The sequence below is a fragment of the Lottia gigantea genome (assembly GCF_000327385.1).
Source record: "Lottia gigantea unplaced genomic scaffold LOTGIsca_37, whole genome shotgun sequence".
NCBI lineage: Eukaryota > Metazoa > Mollusca > Gastropoda > Lottiidae > Lottia > Lottia gigantea.
In genome coordinates this window covers 2,348,034-2,370,792 of record NW_008709259.1, presented here as the reverse complement: position 1 = coordinate 2,370,792, position 22,759 = coordinate 2,348,034, and the positions used below count along the sequence as shown (strand labels likewise).

Below are 22,759 nucleotides of genomic sequence, written 5' to 3'. Positions count from 1 at the left end.
ATAAAAGTACGACCTACATGCCTAAGAAAAGTGCATGTGCCTAAAATACCGTGTCTAACTGGTTTGTGCAACATATTTGTACCAAATGACTGCTTACCTACAAAAATACGTTATAATCACTTATCAGCCCTATTTTTTTTTTTTATTTTGATTTATTGCAATCAGCATTTACATGTACAATACATATTGCTATAGCATAAGTTCTATAACAATTAATTAACAAACAAATTTGTAGAATGTGTAGAACTGTGTAGCTTATCATGGAGAACAGATTCAACGAATACTAAATTATATTGATACATATTATATACAAATTATATACAAGAACAGTTGATAGATGACTATAACTTCTCAAGATATTGTTTTCGTTTTTGCCACGAATAGTAAATATATCTTGACAGATTTATAATAATAGTTTCAGATTTGTTTTTCATAATACTTTCAAATTTATAAATTGAAGGCCAACTCCAACAATATCTTGGGAGGTACTTTATTCTTATAACTCTAGAAGCTGGACAGCATAATAAAAAATGAAATTCATTTTCTATCATATTGGTGTTACAACAGTCGCAGATTCTATCATCTCTTGATTTTTAAAAATCGACCAACCTCAATTTTTAGTTTCATGGTTCCCGATCTAAATTTACACATAATATTTCTAAATTTCCTATTTGTAATAACATTTAAATATGCAGCACGTTCATAACTTCGTAATAAGAAATGTATGATTTCAGTTTTATTGAGAGACTAATTTTTGAATACCAGTTTTGAATATATTGATCACGTATTCTTTTCTGTATTGTTGTGAAGTTAAATGATTCTAGATTATATTGGCTTTCCCATATATAAGATAGACCTAAGTTTTGTAAACAACTTCGAACGTTAGAAACCCAGTTTTTAAAACCTCTATCAGAATCATGTTTCAGATGTTGGTATAAATCATATAAAATACCTTTTTTCTTTGAAACTATTTTTATCCAAAATTTCAATATGCTTTGGGTTTGAAAAACCCATAATGGGAATCGTCCGAGCTCCCCCAATAAAAAATTAAACTAGTAATTTGTAGGTTATATTTAAATTCAATATTGAGCAACTTTGTTTGGTGTATTATAGAGGCAGTTTATTCCATTTAGTGAAGCCGAAAGCTGAATTATCATGTATATATATGCAGTATAACCATCATGATGTCGTAATCATAATGTCGTAATCATAATGATGACATTTCAGAAACCGAATGCGGGCATTTATAACTTTAATACATTTTCACACAAAAACAAGTAGATATCTTGTCAATGGCAAGTCGAAATTGATATATGAATATTAAAAATCTATAAAAACTAGCGTAGCTTAAGCTATTTATATTACTTTCAGAGAGTGCACTCTAGAGCACCGAGATATGTTTGCATTGAGAAAGAAATGGCGTTTAAAAATTCTTATGTTACTTTCTGCGTTAGTTGTAATATTAGTATGTCTAAACTCAGGTAAGTTGAATACTTTTGGTGTTCTTTTAAACTGTTTCTGTTAAGATCTTTATTTATAGAACATTACATTCTGAACCAGAAATGAAAACATCTGAATCTTTGTTTTTGTTGTGTATTTGCGACTTAAACGTTTTGTAAATTTTTAACTGACAGAAATGAACACTGCGCTAATTTGGATTGTAAATGACGATTCACGCATCTGTCGCAATTTACGTCTACTATATCTATGCATAATCTTGAAAGTTTCCACATATAAGCAAAGGGCATTCGGTTTTCTCCTTTTTGATTTGCGAGTAGAATACAACAAATCACAAAGGCATGGGGAGGGGATGTATGGGCTTCAACCCCCACGTGGGCCATGACGTTTTCGTACCAGTGTTTATGTATTGTATGGTTGAAAGCAATGGTACTAGTAAGACATTTTTCTCGTGTTAAATTCAATTTCCTTTACAGACGATCATAAGCTGAATTCAGAAACGGTATATCGACAGAATCGACAGAGAGTATTAAAATGGTTTATGGAACCACCACAAGCCAATACTACCAAACCAATCGAAAACAACCAACCAAAAACCTTGGTCATACTTTTAACTTATATGCGTAGCGGATCCTCATTCACTGGAGATCTTATACAACGTCATCCAGATGTATTCTATGTATATGAACCACTTTATACTATTTCGGCATCTCTCCACCAGTCCAAGAAATTAACATTTTTCAACAAAAAGGACACGTAAGTATCAGTCCTGAAAGGGGCAATATTTTAAGTTTGACTTGTTACGAATACTGATCGCTATCTTGCAATTTTGCATTTGGGATTTATTTTTTTTATTTGTCCACTACTTTTGCAAAGCAGTCAGTGGCGTATTGGAAGGGGGGGGGCATATTCTAGAAAGTAGAAGAATTTTTCAATCGGGGCTGGATTCGTTATACATAAATATCATTTTAAGGTGTCTAGCACAATTTGATACCGAGTTCTATCCAATTGAAATCTATAGGGCTATATATATCTTCCTCTGCTACAATTTGTACGGTGTGATAATAGTATATTAAAAGGATTCGCCAGAAGTAGCTATTATAACAAATTATATTTAATCCTAAACACATGATTGTATTAATAACCTTTATAGACTGTCATTAATATTACTTTACTATTCTCGTTAAATATAAGTATCTAGTTTCATAGACAGATATTATTGTTTCTATTGAAATATATAACGGTAATAGTCAGTGTAGTTTAATATAATAAAGTGGAAATGCTGTTAAACATTGATTCAATTTATTAACCTGCTTGGTCTTTCAAATTAAAATAAATAATATTAATTGGTCGACCAATGGAGATTCTGGTACAGATTTGAAACTAAAAGACTGTGTTAAATTAGACGTTAAATACTCAATTCAAATTAGTTTTCCATGTTTTTTCAATTTTGTCAGAGGTGGGGTACCATTTTACGATATTTCTTCAGCAGTAACGGTAATATTAATGGCCAAAATTTTACTAATTCTTAGTACATGTACACGTAAATTCGGTTTGTGTTGAATGTTGAACTGCGAAATCTTAAATTGTATGTTGTATCGTACATAAATATACATCAATATTTACAGAACTAATGATCGTTCTTCAATATACCCAACCATACCTGATATCATTATGACCCGATATACGATATTTGTATGCGAAATCTAATACCGTATGTTGTACTGAAGAATCTTAATGTATAAAAATGCAATAAGGTATAAGTGTACATCAATGTTCTTTACTGTCAAATTTAATACCGTATGTTGTACTGAAGAATCATTTTGTATAAAAATACAATAAGGTATAAGTGTACATCAATGTTCTTTACTGTCAAATTTAATACCGTATGTTGTACTGAAGAATCATTTTGTATAAAAATACAATAAGGTATAAGTGTACATCAATGTTCTTTACTGTCAAATTTAATACCGTACGTTGTACTGAAGAATCATTTTATATATAAATATAATAAGGTATAATGTTTAATATTCATTATTTTTTAGGAAAGTTAATCCAGGAAATTACAATAAATTGTCCATAGAAGCAATGGAAAACATCTTCAATTGCAACACATCAAACCTTGACGTAGATACATTAAGACAGTACCATTATAGAAGCAGTTTAAGTACCAAAAGCTACATGGAGTGTATCAAACGTAACACCGGGATTATGGGAATCGTTAATTGTCTGTCATTGTTTCAAAAAACATGCAACCGATCGAAACTAGTGCTATTGAAAAGTATACGACTAAATCTTAAAGAAACGAGATTTTTATTAGAAAATTATCCACATTTAAAAATTATTCATTTAATTCGCGATCCGAGAGGTACCTTACGTTCTCAGAGGAGTGTGGGCCAATTTCAACAGACAGGGGCCTTAAATGGTACGAAGGAGTTTTGTAACAGAGTATCCGATGATATAAAATGGTCTAAGCGCCTTAAAAAGAAATTTCCGAATAGGATCAAAACTCTTCGATATGAAGATATTTCTGAAAAACCAATCAAAGCCACTGAGAATTTATATGAATTTCTTGGCTTAAAAATCAGTCAAGATATCAAAGACTACATTTGGAATATCACTTCAGCTGGGCTTCCAGACAACTGTGTTATCTGTACAACAAGAAACAATTCCGTTGCCACTGCTTATAAATGGAGGCATCTATTGGAGCATAGCTTAGTGAAGATTATTGACAACACATGCTCGGATGTCTATAAACAAATGGGTTATGTCCCTGTGAAAAATATAGCAGAACAAAGAAACTTGAAAATTCCAGTGAAAATCCCAATGAAATTTGAACATTAGATCCAAATGTAACAAATTAAAGGGACAGATTCGCCATACCTTTTACTAATCGTAACTTTGTCTCAGAAATGGAAATTGTTTTCACTAATCTTATCAGTAATAGTGTTTAATGTGTGTGGTAAAAACCCATTTCTTGTGGGCGTATAAAAATCACAAAAATCCTTTAAAAACACTAACTAGGCGTTTTACTCGCTATTTCTATATCTTTTCTATATATCACAGAGTATCTTAAATTGACGAGTCGTCATGTGGAGACACATGGATTTAAAGGCTCAAATTTCGACTGTGAACTATTACTGATTACTGATATGGGGCAAACTGACTCAATGAAGTCAACTGCCACAGCTGAATACAGAATTCGCCAATTCTAAATTGTAGTGCTCTACTTTCAGTTTGTCTAGCTCAAGAATTTCATGGTCACGATATATTATTTTTTTATCGAGAAACTAAGCATTGGTCAGGCTTTCATGTGACATATTAGAAAGTTTTCAACGAGATTTCTGGAAAAGGTTATAGAAGGTTGAATTTCGTCATTGAAACAGAAGGCAAATGAAATCGGCCTTAGTCCTGATGATTGCAAAGCGGTGAATATCGGCTGACTTAAATCAGTAATGGCGGCTTGTGTAGTGTAGCCTAACCAAAGCCAAGGAAACTGTCACATTCCTCTAGTTTTGGTTTCGCGGTTGTAACGGGATAACATTAAAAACTTATTAGATTACAATAGGAGACGAACAATAAAAAAAGAAACAGAGATTGTATATAAATTGGACCTCATCTCACGAATCCCGAACAACGACCCATATTTTCCAAAAAAAATGATGTATCATATATCACGCATCACATGATTTCAATTCGACACATGTGTATTAAGTAAAAAAAAGTGCAAGCCACGTGAATACTCGCTAATGACTAATGAGCTCCTAACAAGAACCACTACTGTATCCTGTTTTATATGCTTAAAATCACTTTATTACTTAATTAATTCGACAACCCAAGTCGGTTCAAAAGGGTGAAAACATAGGCTATCCTTTGGCAACGAAAAGTAAGGACATCAATAACATAATTTAATTGAGAGAAATATGTCGACGAGACGTCTCTTGATTTGTCGACGCGTGGTCTGCAGGTTGTCGACGAGTTATCCAGGTTTGTCGACGAGTTGAATATCGATGAATATCGATACCTCACTGAAGAAGTTTTTGGAGTCTTCTCGTCATTTTTATGGACAGCAAAATGCAGAAAAGGTTTTTAGAAACATTCTTATCAACAAATGTGGAAATTGCGCAGTTGTCTCATTCGAGGAAAAGTAATTATTAAACTTTGATTCTTCTTTTGTTTTTGATTTGTAGTGGCGTATCCGCTTGTTCTGGGGTTTGACTATACGGATATGTATCACAGCGACAAAGATGCTAGCCATAGGATTAACTTCCACTATCTTTATCAAACAGGATTGATGATAAGTTCAGAATCCGTTTTCCGCCAAGCAAACAACTTAAAGTTGAGTCTTCAAAACCAGGTGTGTTAAGAATTATTATCCGCGTTTAAAAGACATCTATAGTAATAAGATGCACAAATATATTAAGCATATGACAGATAGACACGGTAATTTAGGCACATGTCTTTAAGGCACAGCGATATTTAGGCACTGTGATTTCGGCACAACTTCAATTAGTATTTATGCACGCACATTTTAGGTACAATTATATTTGACAATTAGGTACATACTCATAAAAGTACGCCAACGACCTACATGCCTAAGAAAAGTGCATGTGCCTAAAATACCGTGTCTAACTGGTTTGTGCAACATATTTGTACCAAATGACTGCTTACCTACAAAAATACGTTATAATCACTTATCAGCCCTATTTTTTTTTTTTATTTTGATTTATTGCAATCAGCATTTACATGTACAATACATATTGCTATAGCATAAGTTTTATAACAATTAATTAACAAACAAATTTGTAGAATGTGTAGAACTGTGTAGCTTATCATGGAGAACAGATTCAACGAATACTAAATTATATTGATACATATTATATACAAATTATATACAAGAACAGTTGATAGATGACTATAACTTCTCAAGATATTGTTTTCGTTTTTGCCACGAATAGTAAATATATCTTGACAGATTTATAATAATAGTTTCAGATTTGTTTTTCATAATACTTTCAAATTTATAAATTGAAGGCCAACTCCAACAATATCTTGGGAGGTACTTTATTCTTATAACTCTAGAAGCTGGACAGCATAATAAAAAATGAAATTCATTTTCTATCATATTGGTGTTACAACAGTCGCAGATTCTATCATCTCTTGATTTTTAAAAATCGACCAACCTCAATTTTTAGTTTCATGGTTCCCGATCTAAATTTACACATAATATTTCTAAATTTCCTATTTGTAATAACATTTAAATATGCAGCACGTTCATAACTTCGTAATAAGAAATGTATGATTTCAGTTTTATTGAGAGACTAATTTTTGAATACCAGTTTTGAATATATTGATCACGTATTCTTTTCTGTATTGTTGTGAAGTTAAATGATTCTAGATTATATTGGCTTTCCCATATATAACATAGACCTAAGTTTTGTAAACAACTTCGAACGTTAGAAACCCAGTTTTTAAAACCTCTATCAGAATCATGTTTCAGATGTTGGTATAAATCATATAAAATACCTTTTTTCTTTGAAACTATTTTTATCCAAAATTTCAATATGCTTTGGGTTTGAATAACCCATAATGGGAATCGTCCGAGCTCCCCCAATAAAAAATTAAACTAGTAATTTGTAGGTTATTTTTAAATTCAATATTGAGCAACTTTGTTTGGTGTATTATAGAGGCAGTTTATTCCATTTAGTGAAGCCGAAAGCTGAATTATCATGTATTCTTAATCATATTGTTACATTCTTATTGCATATAATAAGAGTTTTAACCAATCAGAAAATAATGTCCATGTAAGTATAGTCTGGATAAACAAAAAAAAAGATTTTCTGACCTTTCTTGATCGGTCACTCATTGGTCACTGCTGGATATTCTCTTCTAATTTAGGTAATTATGTATTCATTATAGACATGTTATACAAACTAGTATTTTTCCAAGTCATTAGAACAACTATACTTTCTATTTATAAAAGTATTCGAATCTTTAATATGCAATTCGATTCTTTTCGATTGTCGAGTGACCTGTAATAGGATATCAAACAATTTTCTGGATTTCAATGTGCTGAAAGTTGAACGTCACTCATTTGGTTGCGTGGAACAAATTGTGGTGGTCGGCAGAATTCTCAGTTGATGTGCGAAATTTTCTTAAATTGAAAATTGTCCTTATTTCATACGACCAAGCAGTAAATGAATACGAATAATTCGGGAAAGATCATTGCCAAGCTGTTTGACCAAGTAACATCTCCGAGGTTGATGCAATAGTTCACCTAGGGCCTACTCATCTTAACAATGTCAAACTATTAAGAACTGTGTCTAATACCCTGACTGCAAATTCAACCAAATCCAATCGCTGCATTAACAAACTTTCCTAATGTAAAAAGGTAACTATTGCAGTCAAAGTATTAGACGTAGTTCGTAATGGTTTGACTTTGTGAAGATGCTTAAAAATTGAAACATCGTAAAGAGACACGATCGACCAGCGAATTATAAAACAATAGATCATCTTCACAGCTATTACGGACTTCGTCTTATACCTTGCGTGTAATAGCCACATTTTTTGTATCATCATATCGCTGCATTTACAAACTTCCATGATACAAAAGGGTGTTGTTTTTTCTTATATTTTACATTGTAAAGAATAAATCAGTGTTAAAATCGCCATATAAACAAAAGTACCTTCTTTTAAAAAGCTCCATTAAAACTACATGTGTCCGCTTTACAATAAAAGAAATGCTAAAAAAAAAACATAACACCCTCTAGTGCACATAATATGTGTCAATTTTTATAATATTGTAAAATCTTTTAAGCCATAAAGCCTATATAATTTGACATGTCAAACGATTTTTACGGGCATAGACCTAATGATTTTTTTTCGAAGGTCGAAAAACACTTTCGTAAATGTATAAACCATGTATAAAGTTGTTAAATTTGTGTGATTTTATATGAGGTTATGTTCCTTGTTTCCTGTTATTTCTGACAACCAAGGTGACTCAGTGAGTTAGACGCTTGCACGCTAACCTGATGAAGGTCCGGGGTTCAAACACGGCATAGGTTGAGATAATACCTTCGGATATTTCAACACGGTTCCCCTTGTCAGTGATGCAGGTAAGAGGGGCTGACATGGAAAAAGCGTCGTTCGGGTGGAACAATAAACCAAGGCCCCGTGTGCTACAGGTGGTGTACGTTAAAGATCCCTCGACAGTTGAAAATCGAAAAAGAGCAGGCTACTGCTGCTGTCCTGGCAAAATTTCCCTCATTGCACCCTGCATGGCATTGCCTGTCTTCATTAGCTTTCATTTTGCGGAAACTCCATTCATTTTATTTTTCGAGTTATTTCTGTATTTTGCCATACATAATGTGTCAATATTATGCTTAATTCAAACATAGTGCACTGTCAATGAGACATTAAAGGGAGACGACTCTTGTTAAACAAGTTAAATTGATTCACACTCAAAAATGGACATATTACACTAAGCTTATTCAAGAAGCGTCTCTTTCCATGTCTAGATCACTTTTGCCAGTAATCAATTGCATTAATGTCCACAATTTTTAACAAGCTTACCACTATATGCGCCTGGGTTTGTCCTTTTATTTCAACAGGTCTTTAAGTCATCATCAATATTCATCGCCAGGAATAAAATCACCACTAAAGGCTATTCATTAAGTTTTTGATAAAATAAATGATTGACGTCAATTATAAAAGATTACAGTAGATTTTGTACATTATATATCACGAATTGAAATTTTGAAAAGACAAATTGAACACCTAGTCATGAAGAAATAATCCCTCAAAAAAAGTTTCTAAATGGTAAAAATTGAAAAAGCCTGTTCACTTGCATTCTGTTAAAATAATAAATGTAATGATATGATAGTATTTTTTGTCTGCAAACCTTATCGTCTGCCCAGTTGATCTCAGCTATTTAATATGCCATTAAAAGAAGGTTATAAAGGTCAGATTATGCCGGTTTTTTGGCTTCAAAATTTTCTTCTTCGTGTTCTATGTGTGACAATAAAAGCTTTAGTCTTGTTTTACACGACCTTTTTGGGGCAAATAGATTTGATTATCAAGTCTTTCAAACATAACAAAACTACATTGAAAGACTATAGTAATCGGGACTAATCCGGATGTTGTCAACTGGCGCGAACTTTCTCCCGCCAAATCTGAACCACGTGAGCAAAACAAAGAATAATCGAAGAAGCGAACTCGCAAATTTTGAGTGAAAATGGCAGGTTTTGATGATGCTGGAGTGTTTTTCAGTGATAATTTTGGTTCAGAGGAGCAACATGACGAACAACACATCAATAGACAACAAGTTAAGAAGAGATTTAAAGATTTTATTCGCCAGTTTCACGAGGGAAATTTCTCTTACAAATATCGGTAAGTGAATTGTCAGTAAAGTGGATACTCAAATCAACCGTAGATCTATATTATATGCATAATACAAATTATTCTATTGTAGACTAACACGAAGTTGTTTCAGACTATGCATACTGATCTTGATCCTGAGTAAAACATAGACCATCTCTACAAGGATACATGAATATGATAATGAATTGATAACAAGGTTGAACTAATTAAAGCAATTAAGACCTAAAGAATATCTTATTTTATTAGCCCTTTTACAACTTAATCAACAAGCTACTTAAGCAGCCATCTGCATTGTTAATCACTCTAAGATCACAAGATGCCTGCCAGTGATCACAGTATTAGTAGTATGACAATCAGAAGCTGTCAATTTTCAACCCAGGGACCTTTTATCACAGTAGCGGTTCTTCACTTTAATTGATGTTATTATGACAAAGCCTGATGACATGGACAGTGTTTGTCATTAGGACTGGTTAAAAAGATTCAAATAATTAATTACCATCGCTATGAATGTATAATTTTCGTTATCAAAGTTTGTAATCAATTATAAACCAAAGTTACATTTTCACCACTCGACCACACAACAAGAAGTAATCTCCTCCACATAGGTTCCCTTTAGTACATAACATACCCACAATAAGCTATAATATTGTGGTTAATAATGACAGATCAAAGCAGAAATATTCTTCTATGACGCAAAAGTAACTCATGAAATTAAGAATTTTGGTATGTTTTTAATTTAGTATTTACAGGGATTCTCAATTGAATTATTTTGATTATTAATCAATTATTGATCGGTAGTCTGCCATCGATAATCGATCTAAATTTTGTAATCGATACACAGCCCTATTTGTCATCTGTTTGTTAGGTGATGAACTTTCCTAATTTTTTTTTCTTATATTTTAGAGATGAGTTGAAACGACATTACAATTTGAGTCAGTTTCTACTGAACATAGCATTAGATGATGTCATTAGTTTTGATGAGGCATTAGCTGATAAATTAATCAAACAACCTACTGAACATCTACCATTGGTATGTTTCTTACTAGCTTTATGTTAAAATTAGTGCTGGGTATCGTAAATCATGTCACGATACGATACGCATTGCGATACATCATACAAGGGTCATGATGCGCTACATATGGGGTAATGGGATAAAAATTAACATTAACAAGTTTCTATATATATTGATTTGTAACTATATAACTGTGATATTTGGTATTATAGTTGATAGAAGTGGTCTTATAAAAAGTTTCTAGATAACAATTTTAGTGAAAAAAATTGTTATAACATAAAACAACATTTAAAATCTGCACTCTTTTTATAGAATAAAAGGTATCGCCAAATATCGATACAAGATACGCGTATCGTAGCATGTGTTCACCGATATATTGTGCCAGCACTAGTTAAATGAAACTTGTGTATGGTGGATGCTTAGTTATCATTAGTTGCCTTATCATTCAACTTTCATATCTTGGTGGATAGAATTCATTGCCCCAGGGCAACAAAACATTGCTGATGCTTAGTAGCAAATTCATAATGTCCCTTGAAAGAAGAAAAGTTAAAATTTGAATCAAATGAAATTCTAGATTTTTCTGCTTAGAAGTGCAAAAAGACAAGATAAAGTGTACGGTGCAGGATTATCTATATAGTAGAAACTATTAGAAGTGAATCGAGTCCACACTGTGTCCGGACCCATACCTTGTGTGTTCACTTCTTCTATTTGAGTTTGTATTGATTATTCCACACCGAATACTGAACCTTGTATATTCACAGCTTAATCCAAAATATACGCCAACCTGCGATGGTCTCGATAACCTTAAAGGAATTACGTTATTGGCAATATCGAACCGACATCTACAACCAGAACATTTTAATTGTAAATGAATTTATATGAAATGGGAATCAAAATCAAAACTGAAATTTGGTGTGATAAAATGCCAAGATTGCCAAACACATTTTTCAATCACAAATTGACACTGACTTCGTATAGAAATGATACCTTGTTTCTTGCTAATATTTCTTTTGATTTTTGATATTACAGTTTGAAGATGCTGCTAAGGAAGTAGCTGATGAGGTGACAAGACCGAGACCTGAAGGTGAAGAAGATGTAGAAGATATTCAGATAACCTTGACCTCCAATGCCAACCCTTATTGTATTAGAGACTTAAAGGTAAAATTATCTCTAGCAGTAAAAATAATTTGATGAGGGATGTTGGAACATTAAAAATTTTGTATTTGTTATGTTCAGTCTGACCACGAATGACAGACTTTTTCCACCTCAGTGGCCAGTCTACCAACTACATTATTATGTGATAACAGAAATTTTAATTTTGTTATATTCAGTCCGACCATGAGGGATGACAGACCATTAAAAAATTTTGTATTTGTTATTTTCAGTCTGGCCATTATGGATGACAGAACATTTGAAAATTTGTATTTGTTATTGTCAATCTGACTCCTAGAGATAACAGACCCATTCAACAATTTTGTATTTGTTATTTTCAGTCTGATCACTAAAGATAACAGAATATTTAAGAATTTGTATTTGTTATTGTCAGTCTGACCACTAGAGATAACAGACCATTCAAAAGTTTTGTATTTGTTATTGTCGATCTGACCACCAGAGATAACAGACCAATTCAGAAATTTTGTATTTGTAATTTTTAATCTGACCACTATAGATGACAGACCATTCAAAAATTTTGTATTTGTAATTTTTAATCTGACCACTAGAGATGACAGACCATTCAAAAATTTTGTATTTGTTATTTTCAGTCTGATCAAATGTCAAGATTAGTCAAAATACCTGGCATCATTATAGCAGCATCAAATGTCAAGGCAAAGGCAACTAAATTAACTATGCAATGTCGAAGCTGTGGCAATTCTGTCAACAATGTCTCTGTTAAACCAGGTTTAGAAGGCTATGCTTTACCCAGAAAATGCAACACGTAAGTTATTTCACAAGTAGGAAACCGACATCTTCACTATGTCAAGCTGTTACGAACTTTGTCTTATACCATTACTTCAATAGTTTGACTTAGTTTTTGTATTTCGTCTAATAATTGCTTGATATTTTTAGTTTAAAACCTTCAAAATAAGCAGGAGACAAATTTTTCTACAATTGGGCCTTTATTTTGCTTAAAATCGATACATTCAACCAAACCAAAAAAGATAACAACATTAAAATGTCTATGCAAATCTTTTTAACTGGTTTTAGCATTTCAGAATTATTTGCAAGATACTTTAAGCAAAAAGTTTAGATACCTTAAGAGACTCATTTCTCTAGGTTTTGGTGTAAAACTTTCACGAATTCGACCTACAAATAACAGACTGCCCACTAAAGAGATAATCTTGACCATCATCAAAGTGATCAGCATATATGAGTGTAATTCTTCTAGTAAAAATACAATTTTGGCAATGCAGACTCTCTGATGAATCAAATCAAAATGTTTCTTATATTTCAGAGAACAAGCTGGAAGACCAAAATGCCCAATAGATCCATTCTTTATTGTTCCTGATAAATGTCGATGTGTTGATTTCCAAGTACTTAAACTGCAGGAAGCACCAGAAGATGTTCCTAATGGAGAAATGCCAAGACACATGCAGGTTTATTGTGATAGGTAGGTTCATGTTTCACTGGCTAAGCATTCATGCATCAGCCATATTGAATTCAGCCATAAGCTCTTTATCAGATGTTCAGTGACATCACATAGTCAATTTATTCATATGATGTCGCCATTTTTAAATAGATGCTTTATAAGCCTCTTATTCAGTAAGTTCAAAACGAGATTATTCCTTTTGTTAATTGAAAAGAATTGAGTTTTATGTCCTACACTTCTGCACCTAATTAGGCTAATGAAGATGGGCAACACCATGCAGTGTGCAATGAGGGAAATTTTGTCATAACAGAGGCAATAGCCTACTCTTTTTCCCTTTCCAACTGTTGAGAAATCTTTAACGTGCAGATGAGTCATTATAGATATTTATATTGACATTGTAGATATTTATATTGACATAGATATTTTCATTGACATTATAGATATTTATATTGACATTGTACATATTTTTATTGACATTGTACATATTTTTATTGACATTGTACATATTTGTATTGACATTATAGATATTTATATTGCAATTGTAGATATTTATATTGACATTGTAGATATTTATATTGACATTGTAGAAATTTATATTGACATTGTAGATATTTATATTGACATTGTAGATATGACATTGTAGATATTTATATTGACAATGTAGATATTTATATTGATATTGTAGATATTTATATTGATATTGTAGATATTTATATTGACATTGTAGATATTTATGTGATCAAGTGGTACCTGGTAATAGAGTTATGGTTATGGGAATTTATTCTATTAAAAAAGGAGGAAAATCCACAAAGGTAATTAGTTTTGACCCTTGCAAAATCATTTATCTGAAAAACATTTTTTTAGAAATTTAGAATTATAGCTTATGAAAAGCTTTAGAAAATGGTATATCTTCTTGAACCAAACAATTTAATTCTAATTCTTTTCTTTTTCAGGGAGGAAATCGTGAGAAAGTAAATGTTGGAATAAGACAGCCATATTTCAGAATGGTTGGTGTTACAGTCGACACCGAAGGAACTGGCCGAAGCTCTAGTAATTTGATTAATCCAGCAGAAGAAGAAGATCTCCGACGTTTGGCTGGACAGCCTAATATTTATGAAACCCTGGCTAAAAGTATTGCTCCCTCCATATATGGTAGTATCGATATTAAGAAAGCTATTGCCTGTCTTCTGATTGGAGGATCCAGAAAGAGGTAAGAGAATCATAATACATGCTGAGCAATAATGAATTCATGCCATCACATAAGTTTGCTCTCCGAAAAAAAACTTGAATATTTAAGAGATTGTTCTACACTTTTTATGATGTCACTATTAATAATGTCCTTATTTATTTTAAGAAGATTTGTGATTGTGATGTCCAGAATCTTGTGGTCTGTGCAATTTGAAAGTTATCCCTTTAAACACTAAGTTAAAGGAAATAACACAACAAATACCTTGATCTTCAAGTGATATAATAATAATAATAATATATTTATTTTGTATAAAATATAGTACACCAAAGGAATGAACAACTTAAACCTCTGTGTTCTTTATGGCTGGGGCTATTTACCACTGCATGGCTTTATGACTTAGTAGTATCACATTAACAATATGTAATGTAACTTGGTAACAGAGTGATTGCTGGTTACGAAAGGGTTAAACATATAGATATGCCTCATTTCAAAGAATATTTGAATTTTTTTATTAGATTACCAGATGGTTTAACTAGAAGAGGTGATATCAATTTATTAATGTTGGGTGATCCTGGTACAGCTAAATCTCAACTGCTAAAATTTGTAGAAAGATGTTCACCTATTGCAGTAAGTATCTCTATGAATCAGTTGTAAAGGGTGTTTTAGACTTGTTATGTGCATTAAGAACACTTGATAGCATCAATTTGCACCATTCCAAATTTCAGTCAGATGTCTGTAGTTCTTGCATTTCTAGGGAAACTAAGTGTTCAGTTGCGAATAATATCTAAGAGATTTTTGCGATGTTGATGTTAAAGATTTAATAGAATTGCAAGAACCAAGAACGTTTTACTGGAATAATACTTTCAGAGTTGTACAAATGACAAGACTAAAACCTCTTTATATTCACTTAAAAAAATATTCCTTTTTACTCGTGAAACTGAGATGAATTCAATCAAACTTAAAAGTATTGCATACAAGTTCTTGAACACACTCGAATTTGTATACATTTAACAACTATTGATAGAGTTATAACCCTTGATATACTCAATATACAGTATAAGTTGCTTGTAACCGCGATAGAGGACATAGTTGTTGTTAGGTATGTTTCAAATTTGGTGTGTTCACAATATGTTGGATGAGTTCGATTCTGAGCCCCATGTCACAAAATTTTACAGAGTTACAGCCCTTGATATACTGAAAATAACTTGTTTTAATTATAGGTATATACATCAGGTAAAGGTTCTAGTGCTGCAGGATTAACAGCTTCTGTTCTCAGAGATCCAGCTTCAGTAAGTTTTTATTTATTTCCAGTCTAATTAATATTAGATCAAACATTCATTCTGTTTGTGTTAGCTTTTATTTCTATGGTAGCCACTCCAGTTAGGGTCTAGTGACTGCTATTTATCATTTATCTGTCTGGTAACACCACCAGCCAATCAAATTTCCTTTCTCTCCAGCGCAGGATGTTGTGACTAGAACAAAAGATGTTTTCTGATGAGCATTAGACTAGTTTATCAAGTCTGATGAAATTGCCCATTGTGCTTCGAACTGTACACTTATAAGATACTTTGACAGTTGGAAATTGAAAAAGAGTAGGTTTTCCCTCATTGCACACACTATATTGTGTTTCCCATTCTTTTAAGTAGAAAATAGATCTCTCTTCATTTCATTGTATGTGCCCATTATATTTCAATCAGGGGCCTTATTCTCGAAAGCTTTACTAAGATAAAATCAAGATTTTAAGAAATACAGTTATCTGATTGGATAATAAAACTGAATTCAAAATTGATTTTAGTGATTGACCAGTCATTTTAAGTTAAGTTTTCGAGAATAAGGCCCCTGGAGTCTAAGTACCAGAGAGAAATACTTACAGATTCCTCTGTTGTAATTGTAGAAGAACTTTATTATGGAAGGTGGTGCTATGGTATTAGCTGATGGTGGTGTAGTATGTATTGATGAATTTGATAAAATGAGAGAAGATGATAGAGTAGCTATACATGAGGCTATGGAACAACAAACTATTTCTATTGCCAAGGTATGATGTTATTGCTTGGAGATATCTAAGACAGTGTTTTTGTTTTTGTTATTGCCCCTGTTTAGTTCATGCTTACAATTGCTAGCAGTCTATTATATTGTATTTATTAGCTGGAATAACAATTGGATTGATGTTCTGTTTAAGCAGCTGCTAATACTGTATTTAGCAGCTACTAACTATGTATTTTATTCTATTTTTAGGCAGGAATAACAACTACACTGAAATCTTGATTTTTTTGTGTAGGCAGCTGCTAAAAGTGTGTAATAATATTGTATTTTTAGGCTGGAATAACAACTACACTGAAATCTAGAATTTTGTGTATGCAGCTGATAAAAGTGTGTTATAAATTTGTATTTTTAGGCTGGAATAACAACTATCCAGCCGCTAAAAGTGTGCAATAATATTGTATTTTTAGACAGGAATAACAACTAAACTGATATCTAGATTTTTGTGTAGGCAGCTGCTAAAAGTGTGTTATAAATTTGTATTTTTAGGCTGGAATAACAACTACACTGAATTCTAGATGTTCTGTGTTGGCAGCTGTTAACAATGTACTAGATGTTCTGTTTTGGCATCTGTTAACAATGTATTTAGATTTCCTGTTTTGGCAGATGTTAACAATGTAGTAAATGTTCTGTTTTGGCATCTGTTAACAATGTATCTAGATTTTCTGTTTTGGCAGCTGTTAAAAGTGTATAATATTGTAATTTTAGGCTGGAATAACAACTACACTGAACTCTAGATGTTCTGTTTTGGCAGCTGCTAACAGTGTATTTGGAAGATGGGATGACACGAAAGGAGAAGAGAACATAGACTTTATGCCAACTATTTTATCTCGATTTGATATGATATTTGTTGTAAAAGATGAACATGATGAAAAAAGGGATGTGGTAGGTTGACCTTTTCTTCCTTCAAAACACAAAGACATATTAAAGGGACAGGTTTGCCATTTTTGGTCTTGAATATATGTAAATAGTCTTCAGAAGTAATAATATGTACAAAAATAGCATAATTCCTTTAAAAATAATTCAAAATATGAATTTTACTCATTATTTCTATAATATGTCTTGTCTATATATCAGAGAGTATCTTAAATTGACGAGTTGTCATTTTAACATTCAAACGCAGATACTTCTGGACACACATGGATTTGAAGGCTCAAATTTCTAGAGAGAGCAGTGATCACAATTACTGATTAAGATAGTTAAAATAAATCCCATTTCTGAGACTAATGTACTATTGGTCAAACAGATTGTTAACATGTCCTTTTAAGACTATTATTTCAATACTTATTATCAGTAGAATTAGATATACCAACTAACTTACAAAGACATTAATATAGATATAGATATTAAACTTATCATAGCTATATAATGATATATATTGTTCATATCCATTTTAGACACTAGCTAAACATGTGATGAACGTACATTTAAATTCTCTGCAAACTACCGATGAGACTTCGGAAGGTGAAGTTGATTTAAACACATTGAAGAAATTTATAGCTTATACCAGAGCGTAAGTGTATTTCACTGTTTATGTCTTTTTTGCCTCCAGTTATTAGAACAGGACTGCGGTGGAAAATGTCTAAAATTTCAATGGAGACAAAAAAATGAAAAAATTCGAAATTGTAGCCTAAATTTTTATTTAATGCAAAAGTTACATCCTAAAATGCTTAGTTTTAGTAGAATTATAAGAACCACAGACGAATTAAATTTGAATGATGTTATCAGTGTCCCTGAAACACATAAGAAATTTAGTGAACCCTTTACAATCCCTTAAACAGAACCTGAAACATGTTGTGATTTATTATTTTAGTAAATGTGGTCCAAGGTTGTCTTCTACTGCAGCCGAAAAGTTAAAGAATCGTTATGTTTTGATGAGAAATAGTGCTGGTGAATATGAAAGAGAAACGGGTAAAAAAGTCAGTATACCTATAACTGTCAGGTAAGACAAAAACAAAGAAACAATTATATTTTACAAGGATAACGACTTTTGTTCACAAAGGATCCTTTCTACCAGCTGGTCCTTAGCCAAACCTCTTGACATTGATCTTTCCTGGATTATATGTATAGGCCTACCCGCTAGGATGACTGGAAATATGGAATTGTGCTGATTGAGATTAGAACCCTTAACCACGTCATGTAAAGAACCAAAGCTCTTATCTTATCATTATGGAATCCACAAAATGACGTACAATTTTCACTTTGTATTTTTTTTCCCAGACAATTAGAAGCTATTATTCGTATCTCAGAATCACTGGCTAAAATGAAGTTAGCTCCCTTTGCTACAGAAGTTGATGTTGATGAAGCCTTACGATTGTTTCAAGTGTCCACTCTAGATGCTGCTACATCTGGTAACCTAGCAGGTATGAGTGGCCTTAAGATTAGATTTATATACATAGCCTGTTTGAAAATATTCATGAAAACTTATAGCTCTTGTAGCATACTTTTATGTTGTCTATGTTGTCATGGTAACAGATGTTCTGTTGTATATACAGAACTGAATGTTTTGATTGAATTGTTCAAACATTGAACAGTAACAATAACTAGACCTGACAAGTGTTACAGGTACATTGTGCCTTATTTTTCTCGAGCTAAAAAATTCCTGATTCTGAGACTAAAGTATCAAGAGTGTGTATCCAAAATAATTCCTGTTTGAAAGTTAAAAATTCGACTCAAAATTTAGTGAGACTATGCCATAATATAGAAAACACATATATAGGAATAGACAGTGAAATTTCTAGTTTGAGGTATATTTGAAGGGATTATGCGATTTTTGTGTGTTTAAGTACTATTAAAGCATGATAAAGACCCTAATTAATCCCTGAAAATGCCAACTGTTCCCCTTTATGGTGCAGAACATAAATAAGATATATTTCCAGGAGCTGAAGGATTTACCACCGAGGAAGATCAGGAATTTTTAAGTCGTATTGAAAAACAAATTAAACGAAGATTTGTCATTGGTTCCCAAGTATCAGAACATGCCATTATTCAAGATTTTGTTAGACAGGTGAGTTGCATTTAGTTTTCCATTTGTCAGGGATGAAGAAAAATCCTTCGTGTTAAAGATGGATTTCCTAATTTTTTTAGTGTCAAATTAAGCAAACTATTTGATTGATTGGTGTTTCTAATGAATTATCATGTATTCTTAATCATATCATTATGTTCTTATTGCATATAATTAAAAGTTTTAACCAATCATAAATGTCCGTGTATGTACAGTCTGGATAAACAAAAAGAGACTTTTTGACCTTTCTTGATCGGTCACTCATTGGAATTCTGCTGATAAAACTCTTCTAATTTAACTAATTATGAATTAGTTATGGACATGTGAGACAAACTGGTATTTTTTCCAAGTCATTAGAACACCTCTACTTTCTATTCATAGTTTCAACCATAGGTATATTAAAAATTAATCAAAAGTGGCATGTGAATGCAAAAGAGGCCACAGTGTTCGTCCGATTTTGACAGAGTTCCAACTCTTCATATACAGAAAATATATATTAAAACTGGACTCATCTTGTTCACGTGTCAAAATTCTTTGTCAAAACTGTAATGCTGAAAGTAATTATTTAAATGTCTACCTTTACATTTCAGAAATATCAAGAGCGAGCCATACAGAAAGTCTTACAGCTGATGTTACGTCGTGGAGAAGTTCAACATAGAATGCAAAGAAAAATGTTATACAGAGTCAAATAAATCTGAAAACTATGTCAAAGATATAACAAAGCGTATGTTTTCAACTATATGAAGCTACTAAAAATTATTAAACATTGTATTGTAAGTTTAAATGGATTAGTGCTCATCATGTACTTATTCATCTTCACAATGTCAAGGTATTGCGAAGTCTTATACCTTGACTACAGTAGCCACCTTTCTTGCTTCAAGGAAGTTGGTAAATGGAGTGATTTGATTGGATAGAACCCAAGGGAATACAGCTAAAGAGAGCTGTATTGTTTACAACTGTTCTGTATTCGCTGGCGTATAATCCAATCAAATGGCTGCATTCGGCTATTGTAGTCAAGGTAAATGGCGAAGTTTGTTATACCTTGACCATTGTAAAGATGGTACTGATTAGAACTTGTTTTCCTGTTTTTGAAGTGCTTTCAGTTTCTGTACTACTTATATTCATTATTATCATATAAAATGTTTGGAATTTTTTCTATTGAATTTTGATGGATTGTATAAATTTGTAAATAAATATTCAGTGTACATTTACTACTTCATTAATTTTAATTGACAAGATACCTAATTTTGATCCATTTTGTACTACTTCAATGTCAGCTAACAATACAAGGCTCCTCCTATCGACCACCAACACCTTAATTTAAACCTACCCTTCGACTGTTTCGTGGCACAGGAACAGGGACATTGTAGAATATCTGGTAATGTCCATAATCCTTAAGCAACGGTACGATTATCATGATCATAATCACATAATCATAATCATCATTACATGGGTAATGTCTTGATGGACTCATAAATCTTTCAGCTTTGAATCATACAAAAGGTGCGTCAAATTTTGCTTTATTTTTTAAAAAAAAGCTATCTAAAATCGGATCGGGGCTACTCAAAAAAGCGATATTTTATGTTTGGCCATGAACGTGCCGATATCCAATCTGTGTATGAAGTCCAGGGATTGGGTACGATTTTCCGAAGCTGGTTTTTATAACACCAGCTGTGTGTGCTTTGATAATTTACGGCAACGATTATAACACTTTGCTATGGTGGCCCTCTCCCCCCTGTAGGTAAGAGAAACTGACATGGAAAACATCTTGTCGTTCGGATGGAACAATTAACCGAGATCCGCGTGCTACAGGCTGTGCACGTGAAAGATCCATCGACAGTTGGAAATCGAAAATTAGCAGGCTAATGTCACTTTCCCTCATTGTACACTGCATTTCTGATAGTTATTATTACAGAAGAGTAGGACGTAAAACTCCATTCATTTCATTTCATTTTTTGATAGTTATTATTGACGAAGGGAAAGGCTTGTTAGTCTGAATCACCAGTCTGTCTCAAACTTGTTGACTCTATATCAGACCCTTATGACATGATATCTATAAATAAATCATATCTAAGCCTATTCATCGACATAATACACTATCTGACACAATGTTTGGTACACCTATTCATTTCATTGTGTTTGTTAACATAACGTAATATTTCCGTAATCGTTTACAAAAACGTCAATCTTAACTTTTAATCCCGCTCTCATAGACCTATTGAAAATTAGACTTTTGTCTTTTGGTTGCCAAAATAAAGTTGTTTTTATTATCATTTAGTTATTAAAAGTATTTTTCGTCTTGAAGGGGTTTTGTCTTCTAATTATTTGATTTACAAGCTGTGTCAGTGGCGGAGCCAAAGTAAGGGGGCAGAGGGGGCAACCGCGAGTTTTCGGGCAAAAGTCTCAAAACTAGGTTAGAAATTCGGGCAATTGACTATTATCAATTTAGTCCTATACCTTGACTAAAGTAGCAATTATTCTTGGATTAACAGAACGACTTTCTGTCAAGGACTCTGATTGGTTGTATTCGATATTGTACAATCCAACCAAATCTCTGCATTTACGAATTTCCATGACACAAGAAAGATTATTACAGTCAAAGGTATCAGATGAAGTTCATAATAGCTTGACCATTGTGAAGGCGGTACAGAGACCGTATGACAGTCTTCATTATACCAATCATGTGTAGAAAAGTAGGACGTAAAACTCCATTTTCATTTCAATTTCAGGCTGTGCCTTACATATTCAAGATTCTAGTGTGGCAAGTTTAGATTGGTTCATCCAGAACGTTATGTACAGAGACAATCTTTATATTTGTTTTAATTCTGTGTCTGGAAAACCTCGTCTTCATTTATACTCCAAGGCCCCGGCTAACCCAGGTAAATTACGATTTCTTTTCAATAGACCAAAGAGACGCACCATGACAGTCATTGTATGGTTTGAATGGCAATTATGATTGTGACGTCATACTTTGTAGCAGGACTAGCCTTTAAGTGTGTTCGTTTACCAAAATTTACCTTCGAATTGTATTAAGCCCCTGTCAGTAATACAGATCGCTTGAACAATTAACGTTAAGGCGGAGAGGCCGTC

General features: G+C 32.6%; 2 protein-coding genes across 2 annotated transcripts; both read left to right on the top strand.

The window, feature by feature from the left end:
• Nucleotides 1–3,969: 3,969 nt before the first annotated feature.
• On the top strand, nucleotides 3,970–4,260 carry LOTGIDRAFT_89270 (hypothetical protein; the record flags this gene model as incomplete). Its single annotated transcript, XM_009058987.1, has 1 exon — nucleotides 3,970–4,260. A coding segment is annotated over one exon (291 nt), but the record flags the coding sequence as incomplete, so codon positions are not given.
• A 5,376-nt stretch (nucleotides 4,261–9,636) lies between these two features.
• LOTGIDRAFT_191134 (hypothetical protein) lies at nucleotides 9,637–20,887 on the top strand. The gene is made up of 16 exons (XM_009059124.1): nucleotides 9,637–9,846; nucleotides 10,741–10,867; nucleotides 11,879–12,007; nucleotides 12,613–12,785; nucleotides 13,302–13,457; nucleotides 14,164–14,248; nucleotides 14,390–14,646; nucleotides 15,141–15,252; nucleotides 15,846–15,914; nucleotides 16,520–16,660; nucleotides 17,374–17,550; nucleotides 18,063–18,178; nucleotides 18,479–18,607; nucleotides 18,886–19,028; nucleotides 19,545–19,672; nucleotides 20,260–20,887. The coding sequence occupies exons 1-16, from the start codon at nucleotides 9,692–9,694 to the stop codon at nucleotides 20,359–20,361; spliced, it is 2,199 nt and encodes a 732-aa protein (XP_009057372.1). The 5' UTR covers nucleotides 9,637–9,691; the 3' UTR covers nucleotides 20,362–20,887.
• The last annotated feature ends 1,872 nt before the right edge of the window (nucleotides 20,888–22,759 follow it).